Here is a 17,849-nt window from a genome sequence, read left to right as displayed (position 1 = left end):
ACACACAACACACAATGGGCTCTTTCCCACTTGTTCTCTTAGCCAACAATGGCCATTATTGATAGTGCTGCTATAAACATTGGGGTGGATGTGACCCTTCGAAACAGCACACCTGTATCCTTTGAATAAATACCTAGTAGTGCAATTGTTGGGATGTAGGGTAGTTCTATTTTTAATTTTTTGAGGAACTTCATACCGTTTTCTAAAGTGGCTACACCAGTTCGCATTCCCACTAGCAGTGCAAAAGAGATCTTCTTTCTCTACATCCTTGCCAACATCTGTCATTGCCTGCATTGTTAATTTTAGTCATTCTGACAGGTGTGAGGTGGTATCTTATTGTGGTTTTGATTTGTATTCCCCCCCCCCCTTTTTTTTAATTACATTTCCTTGATGATGAGTGGTGTTGGCATTTTTTCATGTGTCTGATAGCCATCTGGATGTCTTCTTTGGAAAAGTGCCTATTCATGTCTTTTGCCCATTTCTTCACTAGATTATTTGTTTTTTGAGTATTGAGTTTGATAAATTCTTTATAGATTTTAGATACCAACCCTTTATCTGATATGTCATTTGCAAATATCTTCTCCCATTCTTTTGGTTGCCTTTTAGTTTTGCTGATTGTTTCCTTCATCATGCAGAAGCTTTTTATTTTTATGAGTTCCCAATAGTTTATTTTTGCTTTTATTTCCCTTGCTTCTGGAGATGTGTTGAGTAAGAAGTTGCTGCAGCCAAGGTCAAAGAGGTTTTTGCCTGCTTTCTCCTTGAGGATTTTGATGGCTTCCTGTCTTATGTTTAGGTCTTTCATCCATTTTGAGTTTGTTTTTCTGTGTGGTGTAAGAAAGTGGTCCAGGTTCATTCTTCATGTTGCTGTCCAGTCTTCCCAGCATCATGTGCTAAAGAGACTGTCTTTATTCCATTGGATATTTGTTCCTGCTTGTCAAAGATTAGTTGGTCATACATTTGTGGGTCCATTTCTGGGTTCTCTATTCTGTTTGACTGGTCTAAGTGTCTGTTTTTGAGCCAGTACTATACTGTCTTGATGATTACAGCTTTGTAATACATCCGGAATTGTGATGCCTCCAGCTTTGGTTTTCTTTTTCAGGATTGTTTTGGCTCCTCGGGGTCTTTTCTGGTTCCATACACATTTTAGGATTGTTTGTTCCAGCTCTGAAGAATGCTGGTGTTTTTTTGATAGGGATTGCATTGAATATGTATATTGCTTTGGGTAGTATTGACATTTTAACAATATTTGTTCTTCCAATCCATAAGCATGGAATATTTTTCCATTTTTTTGTGTCTTCTTCAATTTCTCTCATAAGCTTTCTACAGTTTTCAGTGTATAGATTTTTCACTTCTTTGGTTAGGTTTATTCCCAAATGTTTTATGGTTTTGGGTGCAATTGTAAATGGGATTTTCCCCTTAATTTCTCTTTCTGTTGTTTCATTATTGGTGGATAGAAATGCAACCGATTTCTTTGCATTGATTTTATATCTTGCAACTTTGCTGATTTCATGGGTCAGTTCTGGCAAGTTTTTGGTGGAATCTTTTGGGTTTTCCACATAGAATATCATATGGTCTGTGAAGAGTGAAAGTGTGACACTCTCCTTGCCAATCTGGATGCCTTTTATTTCCTTTTGTTGTCTGATGCTGAGGCTAAGACTTCCAATACTATGTTGAATAACAGTGGTGAGAGTGTACTTCCCTGTCATGTTCCTGACCTTAGAGAGAAAGCTCTCAGTTTTTTCCCCATGGAGGATGAGATTAGCGTTGGGTCGTTCAAATATGGCTTTTATGATCTTGAGGTATGATCCTTGTATCCCTACTTTCTTGAGGGTTTTTATCAAGAAAGGGTGCTGTATTTTGTCAAATGCTTTCTCTGCATCTAATGAAAGGATCATGTGGTTCTTATTCTTTTCTTTTGTTAAGGTGATATGTCACATTGATTGATTTGCAGATATTGGAACAGCCCTGCATCCCAGGTATAAATGCCACTTGATCACAATGAATAATCCTTTTAATGTATTGTTGACTCCAGTTGGCTAGTATCTTGTTGAGGATTTTTGCATCTATGTTCATCAAGGAAATTAGTCCATTGTTCTCCTTTTTAATGGGGTCTTTGGTTTCTGAATCAAGGTGATGCTGGCCTTGTAGCATGAGTTTGGAAGTTTTCCTTCCATTTCTGTTTTTGGAACAGCTTCAAAAGAATAAGTGTTAACTCTTCTTTAAATGTTTGGTGGAATTCACCTGCAAAGCCATCTGGCCCTGGACTCTTGTTTTGGGGGAGGTTTTTTATTACTAATTAAATTTCTTTACTGGTTATGGATCTGTTCAAACTTTCTATTTCTTCCTGTTTCAGTTTAGGTAATTTATATGTTTCTAGGAATTTGTCTATTACTTACAGATTGCCCAATTTATTGGTATATAATTGATCATAATATTCTCTTATTGTTTGTATTTCTGCTGTGTTGGTTATGATTTCTCCTCTTTCATTCTTGATTTGATTTACTTGGGTCCTTTTTCTTTTTGATCAAACTGGCTAGGGATTTATAATTTTGTTAATTCTTTCAAAGAACCAACTCCTGGTTTCATTGATCTTTTCTACTTTATTTATTTATTTATTTATTTTTATTTTTTTTTAATTAATTTATTTTTTTTCAGATAGCATTGATTTCTGCTCTAATCTTTATTATTTCCCATCTTCTGCTGGTTTTGAGTTCTTTTTGCTGTTCTTTTTTTCAGTTCTTTAAGGTTTAAGGTTAGGTTGTATATCTGAGACCTTTTTTCCTTCTTTAGGAAGGCCTGGATTACTATATACTTCCCTATTGTGACCACCTTTGCTACATGCCAGTGGTTTTGATCAGTCGTGTTATCATTTTCATTTGCTTCAATGTACTTTTTAAACTCCCCTTTAACTTCTTGGTTAACCTGTTCATTATTTAATAGAATGTTCTTTAATCTGCAAGTATTCATGGTCTTTCCAAATTTTTTCCTGTAGTTGATTTCAAGTTTCATAGTGTTGTGGTCTGAAAATATGCATGGTATGATCTTGATTTTTTTCTACTTGTTGAGGGCTGATTTGTGTCCCAGTATATGATCTATTCTGGAGAATGTTCCATGTGTACTTGAGAAGAATGCATATTCCACTGCTTTAGAATGAAATGTTCTGAATATCTGTTAAGTCCATCTGGTCCAAGATGTCATTCAAAGCCATTGTTTCCTTGTTGATTTTCTGCCTAGATGATCTGTCCATTGTTGTAAGTGGAGTGTTGAATTCCCCTACTATAATAGCATTATTATCAATGAGTTTCTTCATGTTTGTGATTAATTGGTTTATATATTTGGGTGTTTCATGTTGGGGCATAACTGTTTATAATTGTTAGGTCTTGATGGATAGACCCCTTAATTATGATATAATGCCCTTCTTCATCTCTTGTTACATTCTTTAAAAAAAAATTTTTTTTAACGTTTATTTATTTTTGAGAGAGAGAGAGAGAGAGAGAGAACGAACACGAGCAGGAGAGGGCCAGAGAAAGTTGGAGACGCAGAATCTGAAGCACCTCCAGGCTCTGAGCTGTCAGTACAGAGCCCAACCGGGGCTTGAACCCACAAGCTGTGAGATCATGACCTGAGCCAAAGTTGGACACTTAACTGACTGAGCTACCCAGGTGCCCCTACATTCTTTATTTTAAAATCTACATTGTCTGATATAAGTGTGGCTACTCTGGCTTTCTTTTGGCAACCATTAGCATGATAGATGGTTCTCCATCCCCTTACTTTCAATATGAAGATGTCCTTAGAGATAAAATGGGTCTTGTAAACAGCATATAGAAGGATCTTTTTTTTCTTATCCATGCGATACCCTGTGTCTTTTGATTGGAGCCTTTAGCCCATTGACATTAGAGTGAGTACTGAAAGATATGAATTTATTGCCATTTTGTTGCCTGTAGAATTGAAGTTTCTGATGGTGTTCTCTGGTCCTTTGTTGTCTTTGGTGTATTTTTGTTTTTGTTTTTTGTTTTGTTTTGTTTTTTCATCTTTTCTCCCCTCAAAGAGTCCCCCTTAAATTTCTTGCAGGACTGGTTTAGTGGTCATGAATTCCTTTAGTTTTTGTTTGGGAAACTCGTTATCTCTCCTTTTATTTTGAATGGCAGCCTTGCTGGGTAACGAATTCTTGGCTGCATATTTTTATGGTTCATCACACTTAATATATCCTGCCACTCCTTTCTGGCCTGCCAAGTTTCTGTGTATAGGTCTGCTGTGAACCTGATCTCTCTTCCCTTATAGGTTAAGGATTTTTTTCCCCTTGCTACTTTCATATTTCTTTCCTTGTCTGTGTATTTTGTGCATTTGACTATGATATGCCTTGTTGATGGTCGTTTTTTGTTGAATCTAGTGGGAGTTCTCTGTACTTGTTGGATTTTGATGTCTGTGTCTTTTCCACAGTTTAGGAAAGTTTTCTGCTATGATTTGCTCACATAAACCTCCCACCCCTTCTGTCTTTCTCTTCATCTTCTGGGACTCCTTTGTTTCAGATGCCTTTCTTTTTTAATGAGTCACTGAGTTCTCTATGTCTTGTATCGTGCTTTTTTGCCTTACTTTCCCTCTTTTTCCTGCACCATTATTCTCCATAATTTTGTCTTCTATATCACTGATTCGCTGCTCTGATTCATCCACCCTTGCTGCTGTGGCATCCATTTGAGATTGCATGTCAGATATAGCATTTTTAATTTTTTCCTGACTGGATTTTACTTCTTTTATCTCTGCAGAAAGGGATTCTATGCTTTTTTCAACCCCAGCTAATACTCTTATTATTATGATTCTAAATTTTAGTTCAGACATCTTGCTTATATCTGTGTTGATTAAGTCCCTGGCTATCCTTTCTTCCTGTACTTTCTTTTGAGGTGAATTCCTTCATTTTGTCATTTTGGAGGAAGGAAAAGTATTAGTGAAATAAAAAAAATAAAAGTTTCAAAATTAAAACCAACAGAAAAAATCAAATAAAGGGAGCTAGATGCTAGGTGTGCTCTGCTCTGGTTTTTGAAAGAAGCTGATAGAATAGAGAAAAAAGGGGAAGAAAAGAAAAAAAAAGGTAAAACATTTAAAATAAAAAATTATACAATAAAATAGAATGAAATGAAGAAAGTAAAATAGAATAAAAAAGTTTACAAGAGAATATAGTAAAAAAATTTTGTAAAAATGGGAAATAAAAACAAATTCTTTCTGTATCCAAAAATAAATCCCACGGTTAATCATTATAATCACTTTCTTGTGTATAATCCCAACTCTTCCTTTAAAGATCCTGCATGACAAAAATCCTAACTTTTGATAAATCCAACTCCATCTATTCTGTGCCTTACAGCTAAAAGTGGCTGCAGACAAATAAAATCATGGTGTTGGTGTACCTTTAAATTCATGACCATGGTCTTTAGAGAGCCCCTTAATGTTGCTAGGCAGTCACAGTATATTTACCTGGTTTATCTACACTCCTAAATGGTTATTTTGTACTTGTCCTCTCCTCAGGCCTTTAAAGCACCTTTCCCTTATTCTCACTCTCAACTGATGCCTTTCTTTCCTGTTTTGTTTCACTGACAAAATAAAGGCAATATAAGCAAAATTCTACAAATTCCCAGCTTAGTCTCTGTTTACTTACCTGCATTTAACAAAAGTATTCTCCTTTTGTTACTCTATATGGCTTGTCCAGTCTCCTATCGAAGACCACGCCTCCATGTTTGCTTTGGATTGCATTCTTTATCCCCTCTGGCCTATTCAAGGATTTGACCTAATTCTTCCCTGTGCTTCCTGCATCATTGGTATTTTTCTCTAATAGACCATTACCTCTAGTAGAGCATAACCACAAACATAATGTTATGTCTTCTATTTTTCTTCCTCTTCTAACAATCACTGCATTCCTCTAGTCCCCTTGATAACAAAACTTTCCCCAGAGAGTTGTTTATATTTCTTGTCTCTAATTTATTTATCCCCATTTCTCCATAGCCCAATCTAAGCAAAGAATTGCTAGTGCTTCTGTCAAAGTCACCAGTGAAGTGACCACGTGACTAAATTCAGTGGTAATCTTGTCCAGTGTAATGACTTTTAAGTGCATCTATATGCACAGTTTTATATCTTTAGTTTATATTTCCACTCCAGACCTGTTCCCGGCTTTCCAGATTGATATATCCACTTGCTTATCTTCTCCATTTAAATGCTTGATACACATTTCAAACTTACCTGCCCAAAATGGAAGTCTTCATCTTCAGTCTTGCCTTTGAATTGATACCAACTTCATCTTTCCAGTTACTCAGTCTAAAATCTTTAGGATCATTACTGACTCCTTTCTGTCAGAAACTGTATCCAATGTGTCGGGAAATCTCTTTGATACTATTTTCAAAATATATCTAGAATCCAGCTATTTTACATCACTTCTATCACACTGGTATAAACCATTATCATCCTTATCTTAGTATATTCCATTAGTCTCTTCTGTGCTTCTGTCCTCCTCTGCCAACCCCTTCCCAAGTGTTTTCAACACAGCTAACAAATTTATGTATGTATGTATTATTTAAATGATTCATTTTAACATGAATCATTTAAGTAATCCTGTCACTTCAGTAGTTTCCCATTTCATTCAGAGTAAAAGTCAAAGCCCTTACATTAGCCTAAATACCTCAACATATTTCCTGTCCTTACCATCACTGTTCTTTCTGTGACCCATCTCAGTCAGTGCTCATTTGACTTCAGTTACATCAGACTCCTTGTTGTTCATTAAGTATTTCGTGCTGGTTGTTTTCTTTGCCTGTAATATTCTTTTTCTGTATATTCTCATGGTTTACTTCCTCACCCCTTTAAGTCTTTGCTCAAAAGCCATATTCCCCACGTGAGAACCACCCTCACCACCCAGTGTAAAATTACATAACTCACACCCCCATATTCTTCATCCTCCCTTCCCTGATTTATGTTTATTCCAAAGAATTATCAAGTTTTAATATTCAACTATATAGGTTGCTAACTTTATTTGTTCGTACTAAACTGTAAAACTCTATACCATCAGGGGATTTAGACCGTTCTGTTCACCACTATACCCTCAGTGTTTACAATTGTCCTGTCACAGAGTAGGTAGCTCAGTAAGTATCTGTTTAATAAATATGTATGCCCTGGGTTACGATGTAAAGATGTAAAATGTGTTTCTTAATATGTTTTTCTGTCAAAAAAAAAAAAAAGTTTGAAGTATGTTAGTAAGTTTTTACCATCAAGTTAGGAGTGCAAAAGGTATGTAGGGTTTTTATGGCAAAAAATTGTACTAAAGTTTTGTGTGGCTTTCAAGATATAGTTCAGATGTATCACAAGAGTAGTTTATTCACCCTAGATGGAATATTTTAACAAAAAAATTCTCTGGAGTAAGAGCTAAGGTACCCAGGTAACACTTACTAGAGCCCTTACCCAAGTCAGTTTACTTCTTGGGCTGCAGTTCCTTATCTTTAAAGTCTTTGGGTTGAGGTGCTTGCTTATAATCTTTTCTAGGTCTTGTGATCTCTGAAAACCTACAGTATGCTAATTTTTGTTATAATGATCCTTGAAGAAGTGCGTATTAGTTTCAAGGATATACTTCTTTAATGAAGAAATTAATGACTCTCAGCTGTGTTCTTATCTAGTTGTATTTCATCATGAGCTAAAGAATTTGCGTTTTATCTTTAATGTTCATACTTATATGCTCACTTGTATATGGGAGAAACAAATTATTTGGATTCAGTCACTCTGCATTATCATATTTAGGAAATTATCAAAAGATGAAAAGGTAAGCTATAATATTGAAAAATTTTCAAGAACTTTAGGGAAAAAATGAATAATGTACAATCAACAGTCATTTTTTTTGTTTTGTTTTTAATTTTTCTTTTCCAGACGGTCTTAAAATCGCTACATTTGCCAAAAAACAACAGTCTTTATGTCCTTACACCAGACTTGCCACCACCTTCATCATCTAGTCATGCTGGGTAAGGTGTTTACTTTTCCTGGGAGTCTGAAATGGAAAGCTTGATTGTTACATTGCTTTAAGCTGTATGTAAATATCAAAATGAAATCGAATCAAAATCTTGTTGAAGCATAAACTTACCACCAACTATTAACTATATAAAATTTCAAACTATTTTGGTCTGGATGGTTTGTTTGATTTTAGTGGTGGAATTTTTTTCCAAAGAAAATCTTTAGCAAAACTCCATTATGGAAAAAATAGTCAAAAATGCTACTGGTCTGGGGTGTCTGGGTGGCTCACTTGGTTAAACGTCTGACTCAATTTGGCTGAGGTCATGATCTCAGAGTCCTGAGATTGAGCCCCATGTCAGGCTCTGTGCTGAGCACTGAACCTCATTAACATTTTCACTCTCTGACCCTCCCCAGCTTGTTCCATCTCCTTCTCTAAAATTAAAAAAAAAAAAAAAAAAAAAAGTGCTGCTCTGTTTGAAGGGGAGGGACTAGTATTAGAAGGAAGAGATTGAGTAAATGGAACTCTAGCTTTCCCCATGGCTAAAGAAGGCATACTTTTGAGGGAAGTTCATCAGGTCCTGCAGAATAGGGTTTGAAAAGCACTGATACATTTTTGTTAAGCTTTTCTATTTGAAATAAAGAATCTTATCCTTTTTTCATTATTCTTGAAACTCAAGACATTTATAGAATGATTAAAATATTTTAATATTAAATTATATATTACATTGTTAATGCTAGATAAAGCAAACTGATCCAAAGTAAATGATTATGCCAGTAATAGAGTAATAATGTTTGTGAGTACAGTATCACTCCAGAACTACATTTGGTTTTAGATTCTCACAATTTTTATACATGTTTCTTTCTTTCTTAATACAATTTGGTGATTTTGTGTGGTAGAGACCTGTGTGCTTAAACTATGAATATTGTCAACCTTTTCCCCTCCCACCTATGAAATATCTTTATTATTATGTATTAGAAGGAAAAAATTACTCTTTTTCTCTCATATACTACTCACAGAATACTTCTGGCTATGAAATGTGTGGTGTTCTTTCCCTCCCACACCAGGCAATTTTTCAATACCAGTTCTACAATTTTAATTTAATTCTGATATTATCTACCTGAAGACAGCATAAAATCCCATAGGTTCGGGGCTTAGTCCTCTAAAATTGTCCCCACATTAGACACAAGTTCAATATTTGGAAATATTTCTTCCTTTTCTATTTTTTGGAATAGTTTGAGAAGAATAGGTAATAATTCTTCTTTAAATATTTGGTAGGCTTCACCTATGAAGCCATTAGGTCCTGGACTTTTGTTTTTGGGAGTGTTTTGATTACTGATTCAATTTCTTTGCTGGTAATTGGTCTGTTCAAACATTCTATTCATGTTTCAGTTTGGGTAGGTTATGTTTCTAGAAACTTACCTATTTCTTCTGGGTTGTCCAATTTGTTGGCACATAGTCTTTCATAATATTCTCTTATAATTATGCTCCTGTGGTGTTTGTTGTTACTTCTCCTCTTTCCTTTGTGATTTTATTTGGGTCCTTTTTTTTTTTTTTTTTTTCCTTGATAAATCTGGCTAGAGGATTATCAATTTTACTGATTTTTTTTTTTTCAAAGAACCAGATCCTGGTTTCATTGATGTGTTCTATTGTTTTTTTAAGTTTCTTTATCATTTATTTATTCTCTAATCTTTATTATTCCCTTCCTTTGACTGGTTTTAGGTTTTGTTTGTTCTTTTTGTAGCTTTAGGTATAAGGTTAGGTTGTTTATTTGACATTTTCTTGCTTTCTTGCAAGCCTGTTTTGCTGTGAACTTCCCTCTTAGAACCATTTTTGCTGCATCCCAAATGTTTTGAACCATTGTATTTTCATTTTCATTTGTTTCCATGTACCTTTTAATTTCTTCTTTTATTTCTTTGTTGATCCATTCATTGTTTCATAGCATGTTATGTAATCTCTATGTATTTCTGCGCTTTCCAGACTTTTTTTTCATGTGATTGGTTTCTAGTTTCATAGCTTTCTGGTCAGAAAACATGCATGGTATGACTTTGATCATTTTAAATTTGACAAGACCTGTTTTGTGGATCTCTTCTGGAGAATGTTCCATGGGAACTTGAGAAGAATATGTATTATGCTATTTTAGGATAAGATGTTCTGAATATATCTGGTAAATCTCTCTGGTCTATTGTGTCATTCAAAGCCATTGTTTCTTTGTTGATATTCTGTTTAGATTATCTATCCATTGATGTAAGTGGGGTGTTAAAGTCTCTTCCTAGTATTGTATTTTCCTTGATTAGTTCCTTTATGTTTGTTAGTAAACAAACATAGTAAACACACATTTCATAGCCAGAAGTATTCTGTGAGTAGTGTATGAGAGAAAAAGAGTAATTTTTTCCTTCTAATACATAATAATAGGTCTATCTAGTAACTATTTTAGGTCTATCTAGTAACTATTTGGGTCTATCCATTATGGATGTATAAAATTTATAATTGTTATATTTTGTTGGATTGTCCTTTTTATTATATATATAGTCTCTTCCTTTGTCTTTTGTTATAGTCTTTGTTTTAAACTTTATTTTGTCTGATAAAAGTATTACTAATATGGCTTTCTTTTGACAATTTGCATGATAAATATTTCTCCATCACCTCACTTTCAATGTGCTGGTGTCTTTAGGTTGGATTATTTTGTCCATCTATGTATTGTTATTTTATTACTTGTTTTGTGTTTGTTTCTGAAGATTTTCTCTGATCCTTTCCTGTCTTTCTATCTTTCATGGTTTGCTGGTTTTCTTTAGTGATATATTTGTATTTCTTTCTCTTTATTCTTTACATATGTATTAGTAGTTTTTGATTTGTGGTTACCATTAGGTTTGTATATGACACCTTCTGCATATAGCAGTCTATATTAAGTTGATGGCCTTTCAAGTTTGAACCAATTCTTTATTCCTCTTCTCCCAGGTTTGAGAAATATGATGTCATATATTACATCTTTTTATATTGTGACTTCCTTGGCTGGTTGTTACAGATATATTTATTTTTGCTATTTTTGTGTTTCCTACCTTTATCATGTCACTTTTGCATCTCCACTCAAAGAGTCTCTCAATATTTCTTGCAGGGCTGGTTTAGTGGTTATGAACTTCTTTAGTTTTTGTTTGTTTGGGAAACTCTTTATCTGTCCTTTTATTTTGAATGATAGCCTTCCTGGATAGAGTCTCCTTGGCTGCACATTTTTCCCATTTAGCATTAGAACTTATCATGCCATTCCTTTCTGGTTTAGAAAGTTTCAGCTGAAGTATCCCCTGCCAGCCCTTTTGGTTTTCCCATATAAATGACTGTCTTCTTTTTCTTGCTGCTTTTAAATTTTTTTCTTTATCGTTGTATTTGGCATTTTAATTATAATATGTGTTGTTGTGAATCTGCTTTTGTTGATTTTGATGGGGTTCTTTGTGCCTATCCTGGCTCTGAATATCTGTTTCCTTCCTCAGATTTGGGAAATTTTCAGCTATTATTTCTTCAAATAAATTCTCTTACCCCCTTTCCTTCTTTTTCTTCTGGGACTCCTATAATGCTAATGTTACTATGTTTGATGGAGTCACTGAATTCCGTCAGTCTTCTCATTTTGAATAATTCTTTTTTCTCTCTTTTGTTCAGCTTGATTATTTTCCATTACTCTGTCTTCTAGGTCATTAATTCATTCCTTTGCTTCTTCCAGCCTGCTGTTCATTCCATCAAGTATGTTTATTTCATTTATCAAGCTCTTTATCTTTGCTGTTATTCCTTATCTCTGTGTTAAGGGTCTCATTCATGCCTTCTACTCTTTTCTCAAGTGCAGTGAGTAATTCTCATGATCATTACTTTAAATTTTCTATCAGGCATGTTACTTATATCTGTTTCACCTAGAACTCTGGTTATGGCCTTGTCCTGTTCTTTCATTTTTGATAAGTTTTTCTATCTTTTCTTTCTGTCTTAATTTCTATCCCTATTTCTGTGTGGTAGGTCAGCTGTGTATCCTGTTCTTGAGTATAATAGCATTCTGAAGAAGAGATCCTATAGTGCCCTGTTGTGTATTATTCCTTCTCCCCCAGGGTCTGGTGATTCCAGTAGTGTCTACAGTGTGTTTTATGTGCACTCTGTTGTTTCGTTCTGGCTGCTTTATCCCCAGGTCAGTCATCTGTAGAGGTTCTCTTTGCCTGTTGTGGGCAGTGTTTGGCCCTTTGCCTGAATGTGACACCTTTTAACTAGGTGTGCTCTGGTGTATTTGTGAAATGAGACCTGTTGCTACCACTGTGGAACTTGAAGCTCCAAAAAACTCCCGTGTTTGGAGATAAGGTGTGAGCACAGGTTTGGGCTGATCTTTTGGAGCCAGAGGCTGTCACACTGAACTCTTATACAAGCATGACTGGGAAGGGTGGTTCTTTTGGAGCATGGGGGTGGGGCTTGGTGTAAGCAAGTTAGGTCATGAGTGTCCGTGCTGCACTGGTCCCTGCAGGTGGTCCGTGACCCTGCTCATGCTGAGGGGAAGTGAGTGAAATGGTGTTGGTCTGTTCCTTTGTTCCTATAGTGGTGTCTCTGTGAATGCTGCCTCTCTGGGATGTGCTCTGAAATGAGCAAATAGCCTGCCTACTGTGTGCCCCAGGTGGTCTTCAGATCACTGTTTCCATTCTATGTGTCCCTGGATTATTTGACTGCCTTCTCTCCAAGAGCATTGCAATGCCCTTTGGGCTCTATTCCCCCAAGCTGGATGACCTTTAAAACTTCAGGCTTGGGTTGCCTGGGTGGCTCAGTTAGTTAAGCATCCAACTCAATCTTAGCTCATGTCTTGATCTCACGGTTGTGAGTTCAAGCTCCATGTTGGGCTTCATGCTGGGCATGAAGCCTACTTAAACAAACAAACAAACAAACAAACAAACAAAACTTCCAGGCCTTAAGATCTACTAATTGTAGGAAATCTGGCCCTTTTTGCTTTCCTAGCCAATTGCTATGGGAATTTGTTTTCCCCATGTGCTCCCCTTTGTGCTGGTCTGTCTCTCACCTTTATCCGAGACCAGGGATCCCTTTTCACCACAGCAGCCACAAATCCAGTTTTCTCCCAAACCGTGTCTCCACATGTCTTACCTTCTTTGATTGGCCTCTTCTCTGCCTTTCATTGTGGAGTCTGTTCTGCCAGTCTTTAGGTGGATTTCTAGGGTATTTAGGATGATTTGATAATTATCTAGCTGTATTCCTGGGACAAGGCAAACTTCAGGTTCTCATACTCTGCTGCCATCTTCCAACTTGGCTTTATGGATTTTTACCAAGTTATACTGATGCTGTTTCCTTTGTTGGAACAGTAAGACAGAAGAATTCAAAGCCAAACAGAAGATACAGAAGCACAAACTATCTGGGGGGAGGAAGGACATGTAGAGGCTCCTTGTAATGAAAAATCATATCAATGCATATTTTATTAAAGTCTAACTAAAATCCAAGTGTTTTTCTCTTAGTGTGTTAATCTAATGTATCTTTCAGTAAAACTAGAGATTATTTTCACTTTTTTTTGGTGATGTATATCTGAATTTTGATTTCATGGGAGACCATTAAAAAAATTCATTTAGAACCTTAAAAGCTAATGGTTATAATTATTTTTAACTTGTGATTTTAATTTTTTATTCTACCAAATAAAAATAAGTTTTCAGGGGCACCTGGGTGGCCCAGTTGGTTGAGTGTCCAGCTTCGGCTCTGTTGAAGATCTCATGGTTCATGAGTTTGAGTCTAACATGGAGCTCACTGCTGTCAGCATGGAGCCTGCTTCCAATCTTTTGTTTCCCTCTCTCTCTGCCCCTCTCCTGCTCATGCTTTCTCTCTGTCTCAAAAATAAATAAAACATTAAAAATATGTTTTCAACATTGTAACTATATAGTAGACTCTAAAAACAAATTTCCTATTGAGTTATATAACATATCATATTATCTAATCTGGTAGATAAAGTTTGTAATTTGTTACCTAATTTATAATCTAAACAGGATAAAATAAGGGGTAATTCTGATTCTTAATGTTATTTGAGAATTGGCAAGTGAATAGAAGAACTCTGGAATTGGTTGTTGTAAATAGGAGAATTTATATATATATATATATATATAATGTCCCCATTCCTTTCTTCATCTCAGATTTGGGAATTTTGAAAAAAAAATAGTTTATTTTATTTAGGTGGTTCATTTGATGTTTAATTGGTTTTATTATTATTTTTTTCTCTGAGATGAGTCAATGTATATTAGAAGATGGAGAAGAGTTGGATAATAACCTGCTTGTTAATTGCAGTGGAAGACTATGATGAGGTCCTGCTGCTAGATTTTACCATTGCAGTTCCAGTGAAATGGCAAACTTTAGGTTCATTCTTTATAAAGTATCAGTCTTCTATAATCAGACCAGGCAATATGGTATTATAGTGTCACTCCTAGACAAAGTTTATTATAACCAAGTCAGGAAAGTATTATGATTGTAATCTATTTCTCCAGACAAAGGACACTAAGGTATAATGAGAAAAATCCTAGATTACTCTCCCAGTTTAGCTGCGGCCCTAGATTTTTCATTTATAAAATGGGAAGCATTGTTTTTAGTTATCAGTGTGGTTGTAAAAATTCATTAAGCAGGAGTGGTACATTATATGTAAATGCATAAATTGCAAAGCACAGTAAATAAAATGATTTATTTATGCTGATAAATACCATTAGTAATTAATTACCATTAGTAATTTATTAAATAGTAAAATAACCCTGCTAGTATGCAGCGTGATTTTGATTCATCTATTTTATAAATGAGGAAATTGAGGTATTTAGAAGACTTTTGGATTGTTCAAGGTCAATAGTAAATACTTCTCACTCTGAAGTCTCTGTGACTCTCCATCTAATATGGCTTTCGGATTCTTGACACAAATGTATAAGACTTTAAAGATGTCTTCTCTTGGGGCACCTGGATGGCTCAGTCAGTTAAACATCCAACTCTGAAGTTTGACTCAGGTCATGATCTCATGGTCGGTCGTGAGATTGAGCCCTGCGTCGGACTCTGTGCTGAGTGTGGGGCCTGCTTGGGATTCTCTCTCTCCCCCTCTTTTTCTCCCTGTCCCTCACTTGTGCTTGCACTCTCTCTCAAAATAAATAAATATTAAAAAAGTAAATACGCCTTTTCTTTTGGAGGCAGTTGTTTAGATTGAGATTTTTTTTTCCTTGTAATTGTTATATACTCTTTGAAGGGCATTACATTAGTTCACTCATTGTAGTTCTTCTCAGGAATATTCATGAAATTTCAGTGTGTAATTCCCTTTTTTTTTTTCCAATGTATCCTTAATCATTTATTAAAATGTAGATATAAAATAACATGCTCTTAAATTATTTACTTATAAACCATTTTATTTTCAAAGTTTGATGAGAACTGTAGATAAAAATTGTTTTAATGTTTGTTTATTTTTGAGAGAGAGAGACAGAGACAGATGATGAGTGGGGAAGAGACAGAGAGAAAGACACAGAACTTGAAGTGGGCTCCAGGCTCTGCCTGGTCAGCACAGAGCCCAACGTGGGGCTTGAACTCAAGAATGGCAAGATTGTGACCTGAACCAAAATCGGATGCTCAACCAACTGAGCCATCCAGGCACCCCAAGAACTGTACATATAGAGAACAGTACATTTTAAACCGTGTCCTATAAGAATTTTTTTCTTGATTTTACTACCACTAGGGGGTGCCTGGTAATTGAGTCTTTTATGTATTTACAATTTCTGAAAAAAGAAAACATTAAGAGCAGAAAATTATATATAGATCTATAATTACATTTAGAATTATATTTGAATGTAAATTATATTTTTCAGGAAATAGAATATCAAGCTTTCTGAAAATTTAAGAGCAAACTCTTTAATCCTAACTTTTATAACAGTTGAAAATCATTTAAAAACACTTTTTAATAAGATTTCACTAATTAATAGGTGAAATAGTACCTCAATGGCAAAACTTCAGACTATACTATCAGTGATAGTAAAATTAGCAAGGGGGAAAAAAACCGGTTAATTATACAGGTTTCATATTATTATAGGAAAAATTTTAGTCTATCCAAGATTTATTGGTTACATAGTGAATAAAAATAAGTTCTGTTTTCCTTTTTTTTAAAATTTTTTTAATATATGAAATTTATTGTCAAATTGGTTTCCATACAACACCCAGTGCTCATCCCAAAAGATGCCCTCTTCAGTGCCAATCACCTACCCTACCCTCCCTCCCACCCCCCATCAACCCTCAGTTTGTTCTCAGTTTTTAAGAGTCTCTTATGCTTTGGCTCTCTCCCACTCTAACCTTTTTTTAAAAATAAGTTCTGTTTTCAGTGAGCTTATATACTTTTCATTAAAAGTATTAGGCTTTTTTTTTTAATTCATCTCTTTACAGAAACTTTGCTTAGATACGACTCACTCTTAGTGTTCTCTCTGCCACTCAGGTTGATTCATTCAGTAAGCTTCTCTTTCCATCTACTCTAAAGGTTGGTGTTCCTGGGAGTTCTGTTCTCAGCAGTTCCTCCTACTGTAACGTCTCCCTGATACCTACTCTCAGTCCTTCACTTTCCAAATATGTATAGATGACACACAAATACCTATTTATAAACCCACATGTCCTAGTTGCCAATGGAGCTTTTCACTGGTGTGTGTCCATATGCAATTCAAAGTCATGTTTAGAACTGAGAAATGTGTACTACTATATATTTTTTTTATCTTAAAGTGCAATGGTTCAAAATACTGCAGTGTAGTCCTATTAGGATGATAATGATTTAACAGGTCATTGAGTTTGGCATGTAAGTAATTGATGACTTTTTTGAGATTATTTCTGATAGAAAAAATGAGAACCAGATTATAGTAGATTTTAAGAGATAAGAGAGAAGTGAGGAATTGGAGTTACTGTTATTTCAGAAAAGTCAACTATGCAGAGAAGAAGTTGAAGGATGAGTAGCATCAAGAGACTAGAGAATTAGACGAGGAGAAAGACACAGCAGATAAGAAAAATTTGAAAATATAAAACCAAAATTAGGGCTGTTGCCAAAGAGGGCATGGGAGTGGCTTAGCTCCCATGAGCTAAGTTCCCATGATCGAGAGAGAGAAAACACAGATAGCAGGTATGTGTGACTGAGCAAGGATGTTTTGGTCTCTCTTCCTCTTCTTATAAAGACACCAATTCTATCGGATTAGGGCCCCACTCTTAAGACCTCATTTAATCTTGATTACCGCTTAAAGACTGTCTCCAAATAGTCATATTGGGGGGTAGGGATTCAACATAAGAATTCTGGTTGGGGAGAGGGGAAATGCATTTTAGTCCATAGCAGGGATGCAGAGTGGAGTACAGGGTTTAAGTATGGAAATGAAGTTAGCTAGCAGGTTTAGTGACAGTAGGAAAGATAGGAGAATAATAGATTGAAGCAAATGGAGAATGTTTCTGGGTTCTGGCTTTTTGGAGCTATTATAGTAAAAGTTAGTGACAAAGTACAAATTATAGATAATGACTGAGATAGAAGATAAATAATAGTTACAAGAATAAAAATGTTAAGTATGAAGTTAAAGTGCTTGGTAGGTGGCAGTGACACAACATTTACCATTTATAAAGACAGGTATTTTTTGCCAAGTCTTTTATATATATATATATATATATATATATTATATATGTATATATATATATATTATATATATATACATATATATATGTATGTGTATATATATATATAATATATATACATATGACATATATATATGATATTAAATCTTCACAATAAATCAGAAATATTATTATTATTATTTTTTCAACGTTTATTTATTTTTGACCCAGAGAGAGACAGAGCATGAACGGGGGAGGGACAGAGAGAGAGGGAGACACAGAA

At 35.0% G+C, this 17,849-nt stretch overlaps 1 protein-coding gene across 3 annotated transcripts in view; it reads left to right on the top strand.

Annotated features, from left to right (window-relative positions):
* The window catches only part of FAF1 (Fas associated factor 1), a 514,886-nt gene that overhangs the window by 209,679 nt on the left and 287,358 nt on the right, over positions 1-17,849 (top strand). For all 3 annotated transcript variants that reach the window (XM_086716934.1, XM_086716936.1, XM_086716935.1), the window contains one exon: positions 7,894-7,985. In XM_086716934.1, coding sequence (XP_086573060.1) covers positions 7,894-7,985 — 92 coding nt within the window. The remainder of the gene's footprint in view (positions 1-7,893; positions 7,986-17,849) is intronic.

Source organism: Puma concolor, chromosome C1 (genome assembly GCF_028749965.1).
Source record: "Puma concolor isolate L17-30 chromosome C1, mPumCon1.1.hap2, whole genome shotgun sequence".
NCBI classification, from domain to species: Eukaryota; Metazoa; Chordata; class Mammalia; order Carnivora; family Felidae; genus Puma; species Puma concolor.
This window is presented reverse-complemented; position numbering and strand designations above follow the sequence as displayed.